Here is a 23,907-nt window from a genome sequence, read left to right as displayed (position 1 = left end):
TTTTAAAATTTGCACCCTGTTGACTTCAATGGGGCAAGTTTTAAACCTGCTTTTAGCCTCTTAACATCCTTGATGTGTCATTACAAGTGCACAGCTAATGTGAGTGATTCCTTCAGAGTGAACACAAGTGAATCTGACTGCAGTAGATGTGAAAGATATGAATAAAAATGATGTTTATTCAGCCAGCGCTCATACCTGTATTTTCTTCCTGTTTTCGGTCGAAGTCCATAGTAATCAATTGTCGAGTTCACACGCGTGATCATAGGTAACTAAACCTATGCGTGTGAACTCGACAATCGATTACTATGGACTTCGACCGAAAACAGGAAGAAAATACAGGTATGTGCGCTGGCTGAATTAACATCACTTTTATTAATATCTTTCACATCTACTGCAGTCAGATTCACCCGTGTTCACTCAGAAGGAATCACTCACATTTTCTGTGCACTTGTAATGACACATCAAGGATGTTAAGAGGCTAAAAGCAGGTTTAAAACTTGCCCCATTGAAGTCAACAGGGTGCAAATTTTAAAAAGAGGATAACACGGTGTAGTAGGCAACACCGATTTGTGTCGTTGTTCTCTGTACTGACAGCACTCCAAATTTACAAAAAAATGAGCTCAATGTTAATTGACCGGAGTTCTCCTTTAATGAACGACAGGAACGACATGAGGATGAGTAAATGCTAAATAAATGTAAATGAGTAAATGCCAACCGAGGAATAATGGTCTTATCTAGAGAAACGATCTGTCATTTTCTAAAACAAATACAAATATATATACTTTTTAACCACAAATGCTCGTCTTGCACAAGCTCAGCGATGCGCCATGCATCACGTTGAAGGGTTGCACGTGTTCCGGTTCAAAAAGGTAGGGTAGGGCGAAAAACTCCATCTCGTTTTCTCCTCCAACTTCAAAATCGTCCGACATCATTAGTTTACCTTTTTTTTTTTGTGAACTAATCTTTTAAGATTTCCTGCTCTCTGCCAATTAAAGGGGAAACTGTTGCCAATAAGCTTTTTGTTGGCCATTGTTTTGCCATTACTGGAAGTTTAAAGTGACCCTGGTCTCTTATAGGAGGCGATGTGTAGTGATATGTAGTGAGCGATTAGTTTGATGAATCGTGCTGAGATGGAGTGTGTTGTGTGGGTAAGACAGGCCAGGGCAGAGAAGCGAGGCAGCCTTCGGGCCTACAGATGGCCTCCTGACCCGTCTTTGGCACATTACTCTACTTTAGCATGTATATTATGTGTACATGCTTGAATGAATCTGCACCTCTGCGTTAGTTTGAACTTGCGTGTGTCCGCCTCTCAAACTCTGCGGGGGAAACATGTTGTCCAGCATCGCGATAGCAATGATGCCCCAGGAGGAGATTATGATGATGCATCCGCACTTTCTGGCTCTCTGCCTCTCCTTCCCATCTGTGCTCTGTCTTCAGCGAGCGTTTCGGGTGCGCTCGTGTAGTAGTGGCATTTTTAGAAGGAAGTGCAAAAGAAAACATAATGTTGTGTTCCAGAAAAAAAAAAAATCCTTTTATTAGTCAGCATATTAGTATTAATGGAATAGTTCAGAGACAACAGGAACGACATGAGGATGAGTAAATGCTGACAGAATTTTTATTTTTGGGTGAACTATTCTACAAGGAACTAGACCAAAAACAAGTAGATCTGCATAATTAAACACAGTCATCTTGCATATTTATTGTTATATAAAGTGCGGTGCTCAACACTCTTGCTCTTGTCTGCCTATTCTGTTCTATAAATGATGACTTCCTGTTCTGACAGCTTCGGAAGATTCTAGAGGTTCTGCTCTTTAAGTGACATCTCTTATCCTTCATCTTCAAGCTGTGTTTAAGCGAGCCTAGGGATTTGAGAGAAACGCACATGAAAACAGTTTGTACTGTTGGGCTTATCGCGGTGCGCTTGTATGTATAGGTTTTTTTCCCCAATGGGAAATATTTTGTCTCAGTTTAGTGGGTATAAAATGCTCAAAACCATATTTTTTTCTGCCTTTACCTGCTCTTTTTCATTTTTTTGTTATTTTGGTAGCACTTTATTTTGATGGTGCATATTGAGGCTCTCCGGCTGCTTTCAGAAAAACAACATGGGTTTGTTGAGATAAGAAAAGGAAAAAGCTAGAATAGCGTAAAATAAAAAGCAGGTCAGAGCCATGGCTGGCACTTAGGATTTTGTCACAATGCTCCACAGTGATGTGAGTCACTGTTTTTATTGTCAACTAAAACTAAGACCATTACAAATAATTCTGTTAATTGAAATACAATATAAATATGTATAGGCCTGGTTTCACAGACAGGGCTTAGGCTAAGCCAGGACTAGGTCTTTGTTAAATTAAGACATGTAGCTTAAATAAACGGGCGACAAAACAATAGCACTGACAAATTTTAAGATACAGTATGTCGCAACACATTCTCATACCTAAGGCGTCACTTTTTGTCACTTTCAACCATGCTTCAATATCTGACGCTCAAAGCACCCTTTAGCGTCCATATGTGACGCTTCGGTTATGGGTAGGTTTAGGCGTCATGTAACTGACGCTTTCGGAAGCGTCAATATCTGACGCTCAAAGCACCCTTTAGCGTCAATATGTGACGCTTCGGTTGGGTAGGTTTAGGTCTGTGGTAGGGTTATGCGTCTCATATGGACGCTAAAGGGTGCTTTGAGCGTCAGATATTGAAGCATGGTTGAAAGTGACGCCTTGGGTATGAGAACGGGTCAGTTTAAACAGCTCAAACATGCATTAGGCTCAAGCCTTGTCTGTGAAAACTTATTTTATGTCCGTTTATATTTTGAAGTACACAAATTACTTCAACTGAAAAAATATGAAATTTAAAGCTACATAGAAGTATAAAAAAATGACAAAAGCACATAACAAAATTACTAAAATTCAAATGAAGCTAATACTACAATACTAAAATAACACTGATGTGAGTTTGAATCCAGCTTGATCCAGTTCCCCTACTTCTCACCATCATTTCCTACTGTATATAAATAAAAATCATAAAAAGATGATACTAAAAATTGTGCACATGCTCTAGTGTATTGCATAGATGCACTTTTATGTGTGGGCGACCAGGGTTCGAGACTGACTAAGGGTCATATCCCCATCCCACTTCGTCCGTCTGTATCGTTTCCTGTTTCCTGGAGGATAGACAGAGATGAACGGGCTGAGCGAGGAAGGGGAGTCGTGCTGTCTCCCCTCAGGAGGTGAGCTTAAGTACAGTTCTGTTGTTTCCTGAGGGCTATAAGCCACCTACAGTTCAAATAATAATCAAAAGACAAGCTGTTGAGTCACTGAGTCTGTGCTTTATGGTAATTCGATGGATCATTTCAGTTTATTACAGTTTACGTATGTGAAGATTTGGCTTACAAGCAGGGTTTGATGCTTCTACATCAGTGTTATTCACCTATCAATTCCCTCTGATTGTAGAGTAAAGTTATGGATTGGTTAGGTTTAGGGATAGGACTACATTTTTGGACAGGAATAATATCTTGACACAGGAACGCGTCTTACATGGCAAAATCACAGTGAACAGCCTAATTCCATATGACATTAACATGGGGTCATTTACTTTCTATACACAGTTGCTGTTTATATTTAATTATATATTTATTATAAAATTGTATATTTATATTGTAATATATTTTTTATGAAATTTATATTGATACAAAAATGTATATTGAATGTATACATTTAAAAATATGCTTATTTTATATAATAATATACTGTATAATCATTCGAAATATTTTTTCTATAATAATTTTACTCGCCGCTGAATATCAGTTTCACTTGAAAATGTCACATTACGGACTTAAAATGGGTTTCCAGTCTTTTAATTAAGCATTACTTCTTTTCTCACCCATGATCATAATTACTCTTTGACATTTCTCCATTATTCTCATTATTTTTTGTCTTTAGCAGAGAGTGACAGTCACTCAAACACGCAAGCTGCAGCACAGGTCTTTCTGATTATACAAGATGTATAGAGTCTAGTATTTGAATCTGTGTGTGATCATTTGTGTGAATGTTGGGAGTGTTTTCCCTCGATAACCTCAGCTTGTTGCATTTTTTCTGTTGGTTTTTTCTTTTCTCCTGCTGAATTAAGATAAGAGCGGTTTGTTAATTAAACTGTCACATGGCAGCACCTTGAGGAATCGCAGTGAAAGAGCCGCTTTAATTGGGAAGCTATTGTCTCAATACAGACACTCATCTTATCCAGTGACTATCATAACCGAGGACAGGGGGGAAGTATCACATAATACAACACGAAGTCAAGGAGCGAAGGGATGTGTTCCTGATATATGTTGTGTTCAGTTTGTTACCTTGTCAACATGGTTGTTTTTTTTCACCAATCTTTCTCTCCTTCTTTTTTAGAAACGAAGTGTTCCTGTTACTATTGCTTATACCTAAACGAAACCCGTCGTGTACTTTTGTCAATAAAACAAAGATAATTGGAAAGTTTTACAAGTCCAAATATAATATGTGTTGCCTAGCTACAGTGTTTTCTCCCGAACGTGAGTACGTGCTCCTCCCGAACTTTGTTACATAAAACTTCATTTTGTGAATTTCTGAGTGAAAATAGTTTCAAAGTAAATCCTACATCAATTTTTTTTAAGTGTTTTTTTTTTTTTACTTATAAAAATGATAGCTTAATTTGTGCAATTGTTTTTTATAGTGGATAAACAAAAAGATTGTAAAAAAAATCCCATAGTCTTACATTTGAGAGGAGAAAAAGGTATCAAATTAGAGACATATCATACACTGTAAATATATATTTATATATATATAGAAGTTGCAAATGGAGTATGTTTTACAAGAACTTTCTTTTTATTTTAAAATCGTGTTTATTACATTGTTACTTGCCGTTTCTTTGTAATTATTTGAAATTTTCTACCAGTTTCTAGTATCATGTACCAGTTTCAATTTTATTTCAGTAAAGAGACTCTTGTACACTTCCAGCAGTAAGCATCCACTGAAGCCCTAGCAACCACTGAGAACACCCTAGCAACCACATGGTGAATCGCCCCAGTCATGTAGAGTCCTAGAGGCCATTAGTTATCATATTTCAGTACCAGAGTATGTTGGGGGATGTTGGGGGGGGGGGGGGGGATTATACATAGATGTTGGGGTGGGCTCATGTGGTAGTGAATTTTGCACCAATAAGCACCTTTAATTTTTTCATAAAATGTACCTCTCGCTTTTCTTTTTTATTCTCTTTTATTTGCATCTGAGGAGTGTGCTCAGAGGATCAATGCTGTTAGGTGATGAACTTCCTTGGCCAGGGCTTAAACTGTAAATACCATCAGCAATTAACACAGAGAGAGAGAGAGAGAGAGAGAGAGAGAGAGAGAGAGAGAGAGAGAGAGAGAGAGAGAGAGAGAGAGAGAGAGAGAGAGAGAGAGAGAGAGAGCAATTTAGCATCAGAGTCCTGCATGGAGGATCAATTATTGAGATTCTCTATCTCTGAAATTTACATCCCCTGGTGCTCATTATATTTGTGGCTATATTGGGTTGTGTTTATGAATGTGTTTTGTAATGCGGTTGTTTTGGAGCTATAGATCCACAGTCACATGAAGGCTTGTTCCTCTAGTGTGACAAATTTGTCCGGCCATCTGGGCTGAAGGTGTTCAAAATCCGCCTTGATTAAAAAGTGCAAATCTGGAGATCACAGGCCCGTTGATCTTCTCCTTTCCGATCCCACAGAAGACCCCTTCAATAATCTCATCTGGAGATTATGATGATGCTTCTTTAGATGAGGGTGTTTTTAAAGAGGGGGAACGAGACACGGAGAAAACACTGCTGTTGTAGCTAGGCAACACATATTATATTTGGACTTGTAAAATGGAAAGTTCCAAATTTAAACTCTGATTGGATTAACCACATTTGAAAGTCAATATGTTTTTTGTTGTTTTTTTGTTGTTGTTGTTGTTTCAAACAGTGCAAAAAATAATTGGTAACACTTTACAATAAGGTTCATTAGTTAACACAAATTAAGAATGAACAATCCTTCTTCAGCATTTATTAATATCAGTTAGTGAATATTAATTTCAACATTTAACAAAGATTACTGTAACACATGTATTGCTCATTGTTAGTTCATGTTAGTTAATGAACTAATTAAACTTATTGTAAAGTGTTACCAAATTATTTTCTTACTCATTTTTTTATGTACACTTCTTAATCAAGGTGGAAATCTTACACATTATTAGATAAACAACTGTAGATAAGATGTGTTTACTTCAAATTTGTGTTTTATATATATAAAAATAATATATATATTGATCATCTATTACCATATTGCTGATGCCAGTTACCGTGTTTTACCAGTACCTTCTTGGGTAAATACAAAATCAAGTGTAACCAAATAGGTGGTAAAATCCCAGTAACACGGGCCACTCGTGGCGTTCCGCTTTATTGACCAACTGTGTTTATGAAATCACGTGTTCCGTAACCTGGTTTCCACCAGTTAAATCAGAATGAAACAAACATTCAGTTCATGCTTCGTTATCACCGCTGCCAATTACGGCCCTGTCTCGGAAAATCGTTTTTGCACAGATCGTGAGCTGCCTATCTGAGTATTTGCCTCCGAGCTTTGGTTTCCCACCAGCCGTTCACAATGGCCTCACCCCATCGCCTCTCGTAGGCACGTCTGCGTGCAGCTGCTACATCAACATGACAAGTGTTTCTAGAACATTCTTCATTGTTCACTGACCAGTAATCGAAGTGCAATGGCCGCCGTCGGGGGATATTTTCTGCTGTTGGGCTCTGAAGAGCGAGCACCTGGGCCTGCACTGAGAGAAGAGAGATAGTCATGCTCAAACACACCGCCTCATTGTGATTTCACTTCAGGCTTCGTCACTCTGAAAGAACTTGTGGCCAGCTTCAAATCAGTTGCGTTTTGCTCGTTCATTTGAATTCACTGTAAACCTCACACTCCAGTGGTGGAGAGGGACACATTCTTTTAAATTAGCTTCTGCTCAGTAAGTGCAAATACATTTATGACCTCTCTCAAACTGTGACCAAGATGAGTTTTATTGCTTAAAGGAGAAAGTGAGACCAATTACTCACTGTTTTTTGTTTGGTTGTATTCTAGCCCAGTCTTAAAACACTCAGTATTCCTTAATTCCTGAAATCTTTTTACTCACCTTCATGTTGCTCCAAACTGGACTGATTTTATTTTATTAAAGATATTTTGATGGTTTTTTTGTCCATACACTGAAAGTCATTGGGCTCTGGTGTTATTCTGGACCCCACTGACTTTCATTTTATGGGCAAAAACTATTTGAACTTTCTTCAAAATAAGTCTTCTTTCGTGTTTAGGTTTGGAACGAAATGAGGGTGAGTAAATGATAACAGAATTTTCATTTTTGGGTGAACTATCTCTTTAACTCTTTCCCCTCCAGCATTTTTGAAAATAGCTGCCAGCCACCGGCTGATCAAAGTTTTGATCACTTTCACAAAAGTTTCATGGCCCCCAGAATATTTTGTTGTATAAATATCTGAATATGCAATATATCAAAAGAGAGAACAGAGCCTCTGCAAAACAGTTTATCAACACTTGAATGTAGGTAAGTTTCATTAAAAAAGCAACATTTTGAGCAAAAGCTTAGAAAATCGCATTTGTGTCAAAGACTACATCCTGATCGGATTCAGAACGATGATCAAATCATAGATGGAGTAGATTGAGTCCATCAACACCCCCGAAGCTTCACAGTTCTATAGCTCGTCCTGGGTCGACATTGCATTCAGTAACAGGCAGTTTTGATTTAAATGCTGTTTAATGTTGATGATCGCGTTATTTTACATATGCATCTGCTTACATATGCTATCACTTGTTTCTGGTTCTTCTTCGCATGTGTTTTGATCAGGAGATTCAGTACTCTTTCAGAAGATGTGTCATAGCGCTCCCCTAACAGTAAAAACACAGAAAGCCGGAAATTTCGATCAATGACGGGCGTCTCATAAATGACAAAAATTGCCATCAATGGCACTGAAAGAGTTAATAGCATTTATTCAACATTATCATTTCTGGACATGGACCTGAAATGAATCACCTGACAACTACCCACAGGTGACTTTACATAGAAATACACTCAAAAACGAACAAACTTAATTAAATTAAGGAAAGGTTTTCCACGAAATTGAATTACATTTTTCCAACAAAATCAAATTAGTTTGAAATAATTTGTTGTAATCTTGTTGTATGAATTTAAATTAATTTAGTCATTCCTGCTAGATAAAGTTTTGTCAGGTTGACTACATTTAGTTTTTGTCCTGCCTTAAATCACCAACATTATAATTTTAGTTCATTTGACTCTACGGTCACTTCTAATGATAGACACTACTAGTGTTCAATTGAATTAAAACCACTTTTTACATAGTAAAATAATTTTACTTGTGCAGGTCTGCGAGACTGCGAGTGAGGTTTACACATAGTGTATACTGAGTGCCCACAACCTGAACACAAAGTTTAATATACACATATAGTGCATTACTGAGCCCACAGAATAAACACAGTCACCACTTTTCTGCATAATGGTAACCACAAAATTCAAAAACATTACAGAAAGTCCTCTAAGTTTCTAACATAACTGAACATTAAACACTAACATTAACTAACAACATTTTTCCATTTACTGAAAAACACATAAAATAACACTTTTCCCCTAAATTGACCCTCTTAATTCAGTCCCTTGCAAAGCATGCTGGGAACTACAGATCCACTGCCCAGTTAGATGTCAACAACAATGATTCATGTAGTTTCCACACAAATGAATTAGGTTGATTGAACACAATTAAATTAAGTTGTGACAATATTAAACAATCGTGTTACTTTTGCTTATTTTACTTAATTATTTTAACAAGAGGCCAAAATTCATTTTTTGAGTGACATCCGGTTAAGACGAACGAAAAATATTCGTTGATTCAATTAAAAAAAAATTGGTAAACCAATTTTTTTCAAAATTACATTGATTACATTTAATGAAATTAAGCTGGAATCATTTCTATGAAGGGTTGTGTCGTATATGCTCATTTTAATGAATGAAATTGAACAAAGAGCTAAAATCATTTTTTTGAGTGTAGAAATTACTTCTTTTTTTCAGTTTCAGATGAGAATGCATGATATTTTTATGGCTAAAAAAGTGTTTTTTAAGTTGTTTTTTTTTTTTACAAGGAAACTCAGCTCTGCTATACTCTGATTCCAGAGAAAACATGAGGACATTCATAAATCTAATCTGTAATTCAGAACAGAGAAGCCCGTGGAGCATAACTAATCCCAGTGAACTGGTTTTACTATGACCACAGTCTGTCATCAGCTGTGAACGTGCTTTCGAGAGCATGTCACTTCCTCTCCTGTTACTACAGCAACTGTGTTTTTAGATACTAATTAGTGGCTCCAGTAATGTGTTGTTTGGTTGTCAGTGTTAGATGTACATGTATTATGAGGTTGTTTACAAGCCAGGTGTTTTGATCAAATCTCAGATCTGTGTTTTAACATTGTTGAGCATATATAATCCCTTTCTTATCCTGTGTGAACCCGCTAATCTTTGACCTTAATCTTAAAATGACACAGATTTATTTTATTTTATTTTTTTCTCTTTAACACTGAGGAAAAGGAAAAAGGAAAATCATCCGTTGATATCCTTTTTTTTTTTTCATGGAGAGGAGTCAATAAAAAGTAATTTGAGTTTATAATGTTTAAAATTGTATTCTTCATAAACGGCATTATAAATTACCAACCTGCAAATGTGGAAAAATAAATAAATTAGCAGCTAAAAACAGCTGAAATCTGATATTGAAGTGAGACCTCCAAATGGGTGTCCCTTAACAACATAAAGGCTAAGCATCTCTTATTGCATTTCAGTCAAGCATCTCTTTGTAATTTGATCAAATTTATGAAGCAGAGAGTAAATATGTATTTATACGAAAGTTACAGAAGCGTTGGGGCTCTAGACGGCGCAGTGCTGTGCCTGTCAGAGAAGGAAAGGTCAATGCTAATGTAATAAAGTGAAACGGAAATCTGCTAGCATGCTAAGACTGGTAGCGCGGCAGGATATGGAAGCAGGATAAGAGCAGGACAGACGCGTGGTCGGAGTGTGTTCCTTTGCTTTTTAACCAAGTTAGGACCAGGATTCAGACATTTGATACTTTAAACCGAGAGAACACTCTCACTTTAGTCACGCTTTTCTTGTTTGTTCCATTTTATGGTTGTTGTCATTCACTGTGTGTGTGTGTGTGTGTGTGTGTGTGTGTGTGTGTGTAAACCCTTTAAACCATTCTAGCATAAATTGTTGCACTAAGTTCTACATTAAATTGAATTTATCAAAAACAACTGTACGGACTTTTATTATGTTACATAAGATTTCAATTTTAAATAAATGCTGTTCTCTTGAACTTTCTATTCATCAAAGAATCCTGGAAAAAAGTTTCACATTTCCAGAAGAAATATATATTAAGCTGCACAATGATTTCAACATTGATAATAATGAGAAATGTTCCACCAAATCAACAAATTGGAATTATTTCTGAAGCAAAGACTGAAGTACTGGCTGCTGAAAATTCAGCATTGCATCACAGGAATAAATTACATTTTAATTGCATGTAATATAAATGAAAATAGATCAAGTTGTACTAATATTTCACAGTATTACTGTATTTTTGATCAAATAAACAGTGAGCATAGAATACTTTAAAAAAAACAATAAAATTGTGTATATATATATATATATATATATATATATATACACATATATATACTGTCCCAATAAATAGAAATGTGTGTGTTCTTGTATTTATGGGGACACAAATGTGAATAATGACATGGGTATTAAAATGTAAAGAGAACATGGTTTATGAGGACACTTCCTACAGTATGTACTCGTAAACCAGTTGGCTTAAAAATATTCTAAAAATATTATTATTATTATTATTCTTTACGCCTATGGAGAGTCCCCGTAAGCTACATATTCGTGTGTGTGTGTGTGTGTGTGTGTGTATCCGCGTGCGTGTGTGTGTGTGTGGACCCCTGGTGTCAGCTGCAGAGATTGGCACTTCCGTCAATGGAACGCTTGCTTATGTTTGGCGCCCTGTTGCTAAAGAGATGGTTGGCATTGCAATACTGTCATAAACTGCTTTGATCACAAATACTATGACAAAATCTGCTTTCTAAAATGAAATGTATTGATTTATTCTTTTCAGTAATGTGAAAATTAGGGCTGTTAATGGATTTGCAAAATAAATTGTTATCTAAATTAAATTATATGACAAACAGTAATTCATCAGCAATTTGTTTTACATATTGATATTTCCTGGGAAAAGCCCACATTGCATTAGAAAAACACAAAACACACAAAATCACAAATAGTGGCTTTAGAAGTCAGTGCTTCATTTCATTAATCTTTCATTTTTTAAGACGCCATAAGTAATTCAACTCAGCTCATCGCTTACTGTGGACTGGCAAAAACATGAAGTGCCACTTCAAGCTTAAATTGCTTAAATGGTAGGAAATCCCTTATTACAGCATTTACAGGGTCAGGAGGCATAATTAATAGCATAACATGTTTATTGTATTTTTTTTTTTTACTAATCACACTAAATTGAATTGACAGGCGCAGTTTAAATGCATCATCTCAGCAATTTGTGAATTAGAATGAGGACGGAACGAGTGGACGGTGCAATGGAGAGGGATTAGGAGAGATGCAAGGAAGCCAACGCAAAATTAAAGGACTGGAACAGCTGTGTGTCAAGCTGTGTGAATAGAGAGGGATCTGGCTGCGCTCTCTTCCTGTCCCACTGAAAGCCACTCATGAGATTCAACAGCTTTCTCCCCATGACCCTCAATGTTCACACTGAGAGGGCCGGCTTCAATGGATCAATTACCCCAATGATTACGTTCATCAAATACTTGATTGAAACTCAAATCCCCTCACAGAATGAAATGTTTCTCTCTTTCAGATAAGAGAGATGGATTAAAGATGCTTTCGGTCTGTCAATCCATTGGTCCTTTTGTCTGTATTTCGTCTTTTCACTTATTCCCTTTCTCTATCTCCCCCCTCCATCTTCCTGTCTATTGTTCCCTCGTCTTCATTAAAAGGTCGCACCTTATCTCTTCAAGTTGATTTCTGATTCTTTTTTTCCCCTCCCTGCATCCTTCCCTTCAATTCCACCACTTAATGGGGTGAAAGCCATCTCCATTACTGTGAAGTTGTATACACACGAGTACAGATAACACCCGCTGTGTCTAGTAATGAGTGACTGGACATCGTCGAGTGTGCCTGTTTAGTTAGCTCGCGATCCGCCTGCGTCTCGGAGAAAAGGAGATAATTGACAGACGTATGATCCTCTTCCTCCGCATGGGGCTCCGAGGAACCGTCGCAGTGACAAAGTGATGACACGTAGAAAAAGTATTAAATTCAATTGTGGGAAAACAGCAGGAGAAGGAAGGAGCGCAGACTGAGAGTGACATTTACATTACATGAAGTGATTTAGAAAGAGAGTTGCTTAATGCCAGTCACCATTCCATTCGAATCACCTTTATTTAGAGTCATGTAGGGCAACGTTTTGGTGTTTTTGAGAGATGTAAATACTTGTTTCCAGGTTGTTTTGCCTGGTTAGCATTACCCGGTTAGCTATGTTATGCTAATGGGTACCTTTATATTATAAATTCAGGTATTATAGACATCCTTCGTCAACACTAATATGATGTTTCCAGATGAGTTAGTTATTGTCAAGTGAGGAACAGTCCTCTTTTACCACCCGCTGGGTTTTTTTTGTCACTGAAAAACTGGTGGGTTGCTTTTGTAATACTAGATGAGTCATTGCTTTCCGGGCTTAACATTAACAGTTTATTATTGTAGAAAATAGAATGCAAAGGTAAAAAAAGAGAATGGGAGAGAAAAACAAAACAAAACTGTACAAATGCCATGTGGGGAAATTAAAACAGATTAATACAATTAATGAAAAAGGCGTTTTGTGTGTTTGTTGGCGTAATTAGTCGTAGTTATTATAGAAGCAAGTGGGACTTGAGTCACAGTAGGTGTATGTGTGTGTGTGTGTGTGTGTGTGTGTGCACCTGCTATCCATTTCTTTCCCACCTGTGGAATCCCGCAGTGGTTTTTCAAGCTTTTCCAAGAATGAACTTTGGCTGACGCGGCAGGCGATCACAGCACAAAGACTAAAGGATAGCTTGAATTTGAACTGGCACACTCACTAGAAGGATATTACAAAAACTTCACCCAGCATGAACGCGACTTCCTCTTTTCCTAATTACAAAGGCGTAAACGACACAGAGGACTTTATTTTGACTTTTCCACCTTTTTCTCATCTTTCCCTTGGCCTCGAAATGGGCTGAATTTTTCTGAATGCACACACAGTTGAAGATCTGCACCTGTTTGTCCCGCCAGTCACAGCAGCTCTTGCATATTTACAGCACACATAAAAGGCATACAACAGAGTGTGAGTGAATGAATAGAAATCTCATCCTGTTCTCCCTGCTTCCCTTTTTTTAATTCTTTTTAGGTACACATCATTAGAAATCATGTTCTGCCCTTGTATCACCTCTGTGGTGCAATGGTTCTTTTGTGTTCTTCCTCTCTAGTTTCCTTTCAGCCATTGAACCTCAGTCCTATACACACATATTGAATAAACAAGGTCTCTTTAAAACTTTTAAAGCATTTTTAAAAGGCAGGCATTATTTTTATGAACTCGCCATATTAGGCACAGGCTTCACCTGATGAGCTGGTGTATATGGGATGTCAATACAGATAAATAGCTAAAAGGACAGGATGTGTTTTCTTTCTATCAGATAACAAAGAGAGAGATGATGTGATCAATTAATGAGTAGCTTAAGCACTGTAATGAGAAAGACGGCACATTGAACAGTGTACTTTTTGATGGTTGAGCATCTTTGTGCAGTAGTACAAAATTAAAGGTGTGCAATGTATAATTTTGAAAGACAGATTTTTGTTGCATTACTGATAAAGTTTTGTTGTTTTTTGTGGATTGTAAAATTTGTATATACGGTACTTGACATTAATATCCACCAACCCACCAAATGCGGGTGGATTTAAGCAGTGGCGTCCTACAAGCCACTTTGGTGTGTTGAAATTTATATATAATATACGTTTTTACAATTGCAGTCTTTTAAAAAAATTCTGAAATATGAAACATAATCCTACCTCTCAGTACTAAATTTAGTTATTTTTTGCTTCTTAAAGCTCTTAAACAGTGAAATGCACACAAAATAAAGTCTAATGGTTTAAGTGAACGTAAACAGTTGAGAAAGAAAACGCATGTGTAACAGTATAATGGATCCGTGAGTGAGGTCTTAAAGTGACAGCAGCCTAATACACCTGCTGCCAAATTAGGACATTATATAAAAAAAATCTATATGGGAGTTTTTCCCCATGGTATCAATGTCAAAATTGTGGCCAGTGAAAATGCTGAGTGGCTTCTAGCCACAGTGGCTGTTGAGCAAAAAAGTTAATGTCAAGCCCTGTAGTGGTTTGTAATTTGTAATGTGAGTTCAATCTTTGAATAAACACATCCAGAGGGTAGAGGACAGATCTGAGTGTCAGTGTGATCACTGAGATCAAAGATGCTGAGATTCTAAGTCCTCTTTCACTGCTGAAGTGCCCAATGATGCTTTCAGAAACTAGTCGCTGGCCAGACAAACATGTAAACACACTCAAGGGGAGGCACAAAACCACACAAACCTATACAGCACAGAATGAGCTAATTTCGCCCTATTCGAATCCACACAGGAACACTCGCACAAACAAGAATGCTTAGTTGAAATGCGACATCCAGTGATCCATAAAAGTAGCCCTGGCCCTCCACCCCCATAGTACCTTTCATGTGTGTGTTGTGAAGGTTAGCACATTCTCTTTGAAAGGCCAACAGATCTCTTCCCCGCAGGTGAGCGCTAAGGACCGTAAACCCCGCTTTGAGCCCCTGCTGCGCCAAGAGAAAAACATCTCTCGCTAACCTCTCTCCTCCACACCGCACCCATTCTCTCCCTTCCACTAGTGTCTCGTTCCACCAACTTCCGTCTTCAAGGAGGTCCTGCGTGTGAATGGCCATTGATTTCGTCTTTCTGTGTTTGTTTGGAGTCCTCTCCTTCGCTGTCTACTCCGGAGGCGGGCTACCCTGAGGCCTCGGCTTAGAGCAACTTAACCAGGCATTAGCTGCCTGCTGCTCGGCTGAGAATGCATAATGAAAAGGAGCGTTTGATCGAAAGACATTTGTCCTTGGCTTAGTTGAAGCATCTCTGCGTTCCCTTGCTGTTTTCGGGTGGCTTGTCAATGAGCCTCCCAAGAGTCCATTGGTATTTGCCTCCTTATCACCCCTGTCAAATTATCCTGGATCAAGGTGGTCTCTACAAAGGACTTTGGTAAAACAGTATAGGTACACATTTAAAAAAAAAAAAGGTTCCCTAGAAGAACCACTTTTGTTGGTTCCCCAAAATCCTTTCATGGATGAATGAACAGTGAACCTTTTTTTTTTTTTTTTTTTTTTTTGGGTATGTTCACACTTCTCTTGGTTCTTTTGGTCTGGACCTAAAAAGAAAATTATATATTTAACCCTGGCTTATAGAGTTCACTCTGTCATTTTTAACACCAAACCAAAAGGCATAAGGATAAGGTCTCAACCTGATTGTACAAATTTTATAGGAGGTATATTTTTATAGGAGGTATATTTTTTTAAAGGGACCTTTTTGTGCCTTATTTACTCATAAAAGTACATTGTAGGACCTTAAGTGTGCATATTACTACTCTAAGGTATTAAAATCCACATTATGGATAATTCTGACAGTGTATGGTTGTATTTTTACCAGTTGAGAACTCACAAAGAGCTTATAAAATGTGTGAGTCAAAACAGCACTAGGAATTCTTCTGTTGCGCACACAAACAAAGAATGGCGGTTTCAACGCCTGTACCGAACTGTGTTGAATGTGATTTCACCAAGTACAACATGATCCTGGATCAACATCTTTGTTGATCCTGGAACAACATTCCATTCAAACAATCAGATTTGAGGGACAAGTTTAGAGTGTATGTCAAGTTTAGGCTAAAAACCAGGGTTAGGTGCTTGTACATTGGTGTTATTTACCTACTATTTCCCTCTGATTTTAGGGACAAGTTATGGGTAGGGTTAGGTTTTGGGGAAGGGATAGAGTTAGGACTACATTTTTGGACAGGGATGTTGTGACCACCGAGCTGTAATGGGCAACACAGCTCCTATGATGAAAATTTTCAGGTATCTTTGAACATTCTGTCCTTTTTAGGGTCACATATTGTGACACCACATCCTGTTTTTTGGTTCATTTAGAATTATTTGGTATGTGTTGTGTTCAAATCACCAGAGTTTAAAGCAGAAGCAGTCCAATTGTTTAGTTATTCAAATGAACCACACCACTAGCGTTCGTTTTAATCAAACCAAACCTGCCCAGTATGAACACACCTTTAGTGTGAAGAACATTTTAAAATACCTAAAGAACTTTTTTTCTCAATAAAGACGTTTTTGGGGGGAATTGAAAGGCTCCATGGCTTCATAGACATGGCATAGATGCCTGTAAATAACCTTTATTTTTAACTGTATATTTACATATTTAGCTGCGATTTAGACCCGAGAGGAAGTGAGAGATCTGCGGTGAAATGTTCAAACACACAAACATGCACACAGGTGCAGCGCCAGCCTCTCATGAAGGCCTTAAGGCCTGTTCCAGATGTCCGCTGAGCCTTTAAGGTACAAGGCCGACTACACACACACACACACACACACATACATACATCCCCCTACCAACTGCGCCCCAGTCTGCCAGGGCACAGGTGCGAGCGCTCTGATGCTACCCTGCTCACGCTGAGCGGGCGTATCACACTTTCTACACAAAGCCTGTGTTCACGATCCCTACCCCACTGCGACTGTGCCCTCTCATGCACCCTCACTCGACTTCATTCCCAATGTAACACCTTTTCAGATGTAAGGCGGTCCACGTGAATGCTAACATGCAGAACTAGCTGCTAACATCATATTTAATATTTGATGTAACATTCAACAGAATATCGCCTTTTTATCACCAATTAAATATCATAAACAGCTCGGCCTGCAGTTAGTACTTCTTATTTATTAGTATTTTTATTTTCTATGATTTTAATTGATTGTTTCCTTTTACCTCACGGCCTAATGATAGTTCTTATAATGACATCAGAGCAGATTTATAACTGTTGTCTGAGACTATCAACCTCTGTTTGTGCCCACTGGTGGCATACAGCAGATTGAGAGAGAGAGAGAGAGAGAGAGATAGAGGGAGAAGTTGAAATTGATGTTGGCTGCGAGACACACTGTGGACCAAGGAAAGCAGGAAGCTGGTAGTGCGGTGCTGAGATCGGGAGGGGTCACTGGCGAACGAGCACAGAGAAACGGAACGACGGGACTGAAAAACGAATTGCTAATAAAAGATTTGGCAGGAGGCCTTAATGCACTGAGTTAGTCTCCTTCATTCTGTTTCCCAGCTGGAGAATAAAATAAAGCACCTAGTCACCCAAATTCTTCTGAGAAACGCTGGCATTTGAAAGCTTCCTCCTTCACTGAGAGTGCAAGGTGTTTGTTGAATGGCTTCAAACTCTTAAGTGGCCCAGATTTTTACTCTTTCTTTCACCCACCAGGCTCAGAGGGAAGGTCTACCTCTGGCAAATTCTTATGACATCACAAAAATGTAAAAATATGTCAAAAATAGAAATAATTATATATTTTTTAATAATTGTATGCCATCATAATTCAGTTTGTAATAAATGAAATGATGTCATACATATGTGTAACTTGTCATTTAAATGTTAATGTTTTTTTTTATTAGAGAAAATATTACAAACTGATTTATGATTGCCATACATATACTTTAAAACTTATATTCGATATATATATTATTTTATTTTACAAAGTCACATCTAATCACTGTTGCTAATAGCATAACATTCATTTCAGACAATTCATTTTTTTATGATTATAATTAAAACATAATTAAGATGTGAGAGGTTGTGCTAATATTGTGAATACAGTCAGACCTTAAGGCCATTGTTAAGCAAGCCATGCACTACCTACAACCCTTTCAGACTTGACTATGTTCATAATATGAGACAACTCAACTCAGATGCAGCTGGGAACAAACCAGAAAGTAGTGAATGTGTTATGATGTGACCTTCTGTTAGGAGTGTCATATAAATATGCCGTTGTCTTGAGTTGCTGCTTTGCCTTTGGGACTTTGTGTGCAAAGTAAAATGAGATTTGTCATACACACATCATTAGCTTGATGAGTGGGACAAGCGCTGTGCTTGCAGAAGTCTCGTGCTCTGCAACTGAAGTCTGTGATTCGCTGTAAATGGTGCTTGTGATAATAATTGGGCGGTTGATGTGACATTCCTGCAGAGTGGCCGATGAGCAGCCCATAGCTCACGAAGAACCATTCAATATATAGATCTGAGTGTGAACTGTCAAGAAAACACAGGCATGTCACACAATACAGTTATAATGAAGTGTCCCCAAAACAGCTTGTAACCTTGTGTGCTGACTGTACGTGATGGGGATTGGAGGTGGCAATAATTCACACCATGCCTCCTGCTCTGTATATCTGGCGACGAATTAGTGGCCTCAGCCGGTGTCACATGTCTTATTGTTAGTCATGGCGACCCTGCCAAGACTCAAGGTCACTTGTTCCGCCCAGGCATGAATAATCTATTGAAGGATTGGTTCCTCCTGACTGGCTGCATGGAGATGTGTCAGCATGGATTATTTATGCTTTATTGTGCCTCCACTCATTGAACGAGCAGTCGGTCCTGGAAAAAGCAAGTCTGATTTGCTTTCTTAGCGTAGCTGGTTACTAGCAACGTATTTTCGTTGTTATCTTTTCCGCTGGAAATACCAATATTTTTTGATAGTCTCTTCTGCTCACAAAGACTATTTAATTGGGGGAAAAAATCAGTAAAAAGAGTAATATTGTGAAATGTTATTGCACTATAAAAACAGTTTATTTCAATATTTAATTTAAAATGTTACATATTCCTGTGATAACAAAGCTGAATTTTCAGCAGCCACTACTCCGGTCTTTAGTGTCACATGATCCTTCAGAAATCATCGATATTTTTGTTTAATATTTGGATTACCTGATGAATAAAACTTTTAAAAGAACAGGATTTATTTGAAATAATCTTTTGTAACATTATAAATAAATCTAAATCTGATCAATTTAACGCATCATAGCTGAATAAAAGAAAAACAAACTGACTGTAAATGTTTGTTTTGGTAGTCTTGCGTCTAAAGGTACTATGAAAGTGTGAGGCAGAAAGATACGCACACGCACATACACTGTTTAGCATGCATACCCACGTTCATTTATGTTTAGGGAAGATAAATAGCTGCAAAATCTAGCAAAACAGCTCAGATTCAAAGCCTATCTGAAGTCTCTCTCTCTGTGTGTGTGCGTGTGCGTGGGAGATCTCATTATTTAAAGTGGACAGCATGTTCTTCCTCACCTTGTCATGCATGCTAGTTTGTGCCACTCAGGACTAGCCCTTGTCTTCCTCTTGCACAACACAAGAGCACCACATTCTAAATGTCAAGCTCTTTCTCCCCTCTTATGTGGTACTCACCCCGTCCTCACACACTCTTGCAGAAAGCGTCCCTGAGGACGTACCAGCCTGCTGACCCTCCAAATGCACAAACAAATTTTATACATGGCACAAAACCCTAGGTTTCCCCCTTGTATTGGTCTTTGACCCGCTACAGAACTCAACTTTCTCGGGTGGTTTTCTCTCTGCTCGGTCCACAGATGCACCGCAGATGTCCGTTTGTGTGTGTGTTGGAAAGACATATTTTGACCTCAGGAGAGGCAGGTGCAGTGTACCGTTACCATTGAGAATGGGTTGGGGAGTTTGAAAACTTTTTCAAGGTTAGCAGAAACCCCACAGACCAGAAACAAACTGAACGGAACCCCAGGGATGGGCTTTTGTTGGCCAGACACACGCACAGTGAAATCAGGAACAATAGCGACTCAGGAGCCGAGTTGCAGAGGATCATTTTTCATGACATGGCTTGGCCTTTAGCAGAGAAACATCTGAAAGAGCAATTTAAAATATGATTAATGATGATAATAAGGTCAAGTGGTCATCATTTATACACGCCTTGCTCATCATTTGAAGAAAGAAAACCAATTGACTACACTTCTGTGAAAGTAAACACAGATATCATTTCAACTATGAACACTTTAGCGGTGACAATTGGTGCACTTTCACTGAATGAGGTGAAGAGACAGTGATTTCTTTTCACAGAGAATGAGTAAATCTAGCTGGCTCCGTTTCCAAATCGTACTGCTTCCAAACTTTAACTGGCTTTATGAATTCCTGTGTCCCATTATTCATTTCATGAAAAAGAAAACAGAAGCGACGTGAAATAGAGCAAGAAACAAAGGCGTAAAGTGAGATGAATGTGGCATTTCCATAAGAAAAAAGTTTCTAATCTGATCATGCACCGTTTGAGGTGAAGAAGAGATTAATATTTTGGGGAAATCAATAACACGAATGAAGATTACTCCAGCATTTGCACTAGGCATTTTCCGATCTCATCTGTTATTCCAAGACACTTAAATGGGTGAGTGATGACTGCTAGATTATTGAAAACATTTCTTCTCATAAATTCATGAGGTTATTTGTGTTTCCATGTTTTTGTCTCCCAAAAGACAGACATCATCAAACTATTAAATATGAATGGAATACTTTTGTTTGTTCTGCTCAAATCACTGCACTTGACTTGTCAAACTCACATAGAACCGATGGCACGGGTCCCTAACTGTGAGGTCTGCGTGTGTTCACGACCCGGGTCTCAGCTTTACCTGAGCTCTTTGAGCATTTATATTCACAGGGCAACAGCTGTGCTTTCCTTTTCGCTTTTTTTTAACTTTCATGTTTTCCCTTTTGTTCCCTTATTTTTTCCCCCTTTCTTTCATTTCCCATTTTAAAATACATTATTTTTTAATCCTCTTCACAGTCCTGGACCCATTTGACACACCATCAGAACAGCCCACAATAATCCAAAATGTGGTTTCTTCTGAGCTGAGATGAAAGGGGGGAAGACGCGCAGACACACACACACACACATACACACGGAGTACTGCACTAGACACTTGGCTCTGTGATATGGCAGGGCTGCCTTGGGATAGCTTCAAAGCCCAGTGACATAAATTTATGATAGCAGCACCACACTTTTTGCCAAAACTGAGCTGTTGTTGTTCTACTGAGTGGAGGGTTGCGGAGAGAGGGAGGGTGTACTGTATGAGCATGATGGTGAGGAACGTGCAGATTCTTTGCCATCTTTTTGATCACGGTTATGGAAAATTCACTTATTTAGCCAGATAGTTCCCATTCTTCCTCTGAATACCTTCTTTTATATAATTCATGACTTTTTTTCGCTTGTTTCTGCTATGCAGAAGTTTGTTGAAATTGCAGATTTTTTTTTAAATATATTTTTGATAGAAGACTCTCATGCTCACCGAGGCTGCATTTAAAAAAGAAAAACTGTAAAAAAATATTGTGAAATATTATTGCAATTTAAATAACTATCTTCTATTTTTGAATAGGTTAAAATGCAATTTATTCCTATGATAGAAAAGCTGAATTTTCAGCATCATTACTTCAGTCTTCAGTGTCACATGATCCTTCAGAAATCATTCTAATATGCTGATTTGGTGCTTCCATGGAATTCCGTTTTATTTCAGGATTATTTGATGAATACAAGTCTTTACCATCACTTTTGATCAATTTGATGCATCCTTGGCTTGCTGGATAAAAGTACTAATTACTTATACTGACCCCAATGTAGTGTATACATGGCATATATATTAATAATAATTATTATTATTACTAATAATAATTCAGGAGAAAGGGCTTTTAGAATGATTCAATAAAAGCACCAGCTCATAAGAAACGTTTTATTCATGAATCAGATTAAACTAGCTTTCTGTATGAATGTTGATTGTGCTGGTACAGAGTCTTTTTATCTCACCAAATTAAATTTAGACTGCAAACTCAGATTCACAACTCAGGTAAAATGTGATTCCTTTTGACATGGCTCTGATGATTTAGCACTGCTGAAACATGGTGCAGGAAACATTGACTCAAGTGTTACGTTATCTCGAGATGTTTTTGCACTGATGACAGATTTGTTAATTTGTGACAAATAATCTCTCACTTGAAATTCCTTTCATTTGTGATGTTTTTACTTCACTTAATTATCCAAAATTAGTCCAAATTTCCAATGCTATCTCACGACCAATTCATACGAGTGAGTAAAAGGTGACTAATTCATACAAATTCGTACGATTTGTCTAAACCCCAGTGATTGGTAGGTTTATGGGCGGGGTCAGAGTTAGGTAATTAGTACGAATTCACACGAAATGGGCAACTCGTAAAATATGTACGATTTAGCAAAAATCGTACGAATTTGTATGAGTGAGGTCGTATGAATTCGTATGAATTAGCCACCAAATTTGTACGAATTGCCGTGAGATCGGGTTGGAATTTCCGCATGGCTATTTAACGTGTTGTTGATTTTCCAGAAAAATCAATCTTTTTCTCTCTCTCTTTTTTTTTAGAGGAGGATTGTGTGAACTGCACAGAGGAGTGTCGAGTGCTGGGTCACTCTGACCGTTGTTGGATGCCCCAGTTTCCCGTCGGAGCCGGAGGAGCTGGAACTCCCCAAGCAGAGGGCTCTGACTACCGCACCAATCTCTTCGTCCCTGCCGGAATGGAAGCGGTCACAGTGGAGACCGAGACTTACGAGACAGTTTGCAACCCCAATGGCAAAAAAACGTTCTGCACATTTGGAAAGGAGCGTCGGGACCACACCATCCTGGTGGCGAATGTTAAACCCTACCTAAAGACCAAACGTGCCCTCAGCCCTCTCTTGCAGGAAGTCCCATCTGCTTCATGTAGTCCCACCAAAGGCTGTAGTACAGGTTCCCCGTGCTCTTCGGCCAAAGGCATGGGTGACGGAGCAGAGGCCAAGCCCAGCACCAGCCACTACGGACCCCCAGACGGACAGTATATCTCCCCGAACAAGCAGAACAAAGAGCAGGGCTACTCCACGCTGCCTCCCTCTGACCCCGTGGCCAAAGTCCTGGCTGAAGCGCGTTCGCGGATCAGCCAGGAGACGGCAGTGGAAATGGACTGCGTCTTGGAGCAGGGCGGAGGAGAGATGGGCCGTGGCACCATGGACGCAGACCAGGTGGTCAGAGACATCGACAAACTCCTGCAGGATTGTCGGGGAAACGAAAAGACCCCAATCAGAAAGTAAAAATGGACTTTGAGCGAGCATAAGAAACTACATCGGAGACTACATAAGTCGAGACACTCTCCGAGAGAGTGCGGCGCAGATGGGGATGCTTTTTGAGAACAAAAAATATGCGTACTTGAAGATCTTGAAAAAAAAACGACAAAAAAAAAACATAAGGAGCAAAAAAACTGTTCGCTTTTGTTCGTCTGGACGCCGTGTTGTGTTTTGGGGGGCAAGGGAATTCCTTTGGAGTTGCAGAAGTTGCTGCTTCTGGCTTCTTGTGAGCTTTTTCTTCTTCTTCAAGTGCCCACCAGCTTCAAACTCTTTCTTACAGTGACGTCTTTCTGTCACTTACCCGCAAGATGGAGCGTCCCACCCTTCTCCTCCAGGGACTTTTGGAGGGGAAGCGGGTGGACGAATGTGGTTTGTTATGACAATCGCAAATCAAAAGGGTTCGGGGTGCATCGGATGCCCCAGAACAGATGGACCACACCAAGACAGAGACACTCTCTTTAACTTTTATTGGCTTTGTAATATCAGCATAAGAAGTGCAAATGATATCAGCAAACTC

General features: G+C 38.6%; 1 protein-coding gene across 1 annotated transcript in view; it reads left to right on the top strand.

Moving 5' to 3' along the window:
* pcdh17 (protocadherin 17) overlaps positions 1-23,484 on the top strand; it is a 71,197-nt gene extending 47,713 nt beyond the window's left edge. The window contains exon 5 of the mRNA XM_081358270.1: positions 22,657-23,484. Within this exon, the coding sequence (XP_081214396.1) occupies positions 22,657-23,357 (701 nt within the window). The 3' untranslated portion in view covers positions 23,358-23,484. The remainder of the gene's footprint in view (positions 1-22,656) is intronic.
* Positions 23,485-23,907: the final 423 nt, after the last annotated feature.

Source organism: Scardinius erythrophthalmus (genome assembly GCF_964197995.2).
Source record: "Scardinius erythrophthalmus genome assembly, chromosome: 25".
Classification (NCBI taxonomy): domain Eukaryota; kingdom Metazoa; phylum Chordata; class Actinopteri; order Cypriniformes; family Leuciscidae; genus Scardinius; species Scardinius erythrophthalmus.
The sequence above is the reverse complement of the archived record's forward strand: the minus strand, read 5'-3'. Positions and strand labels throughout refer to the sequence as shown.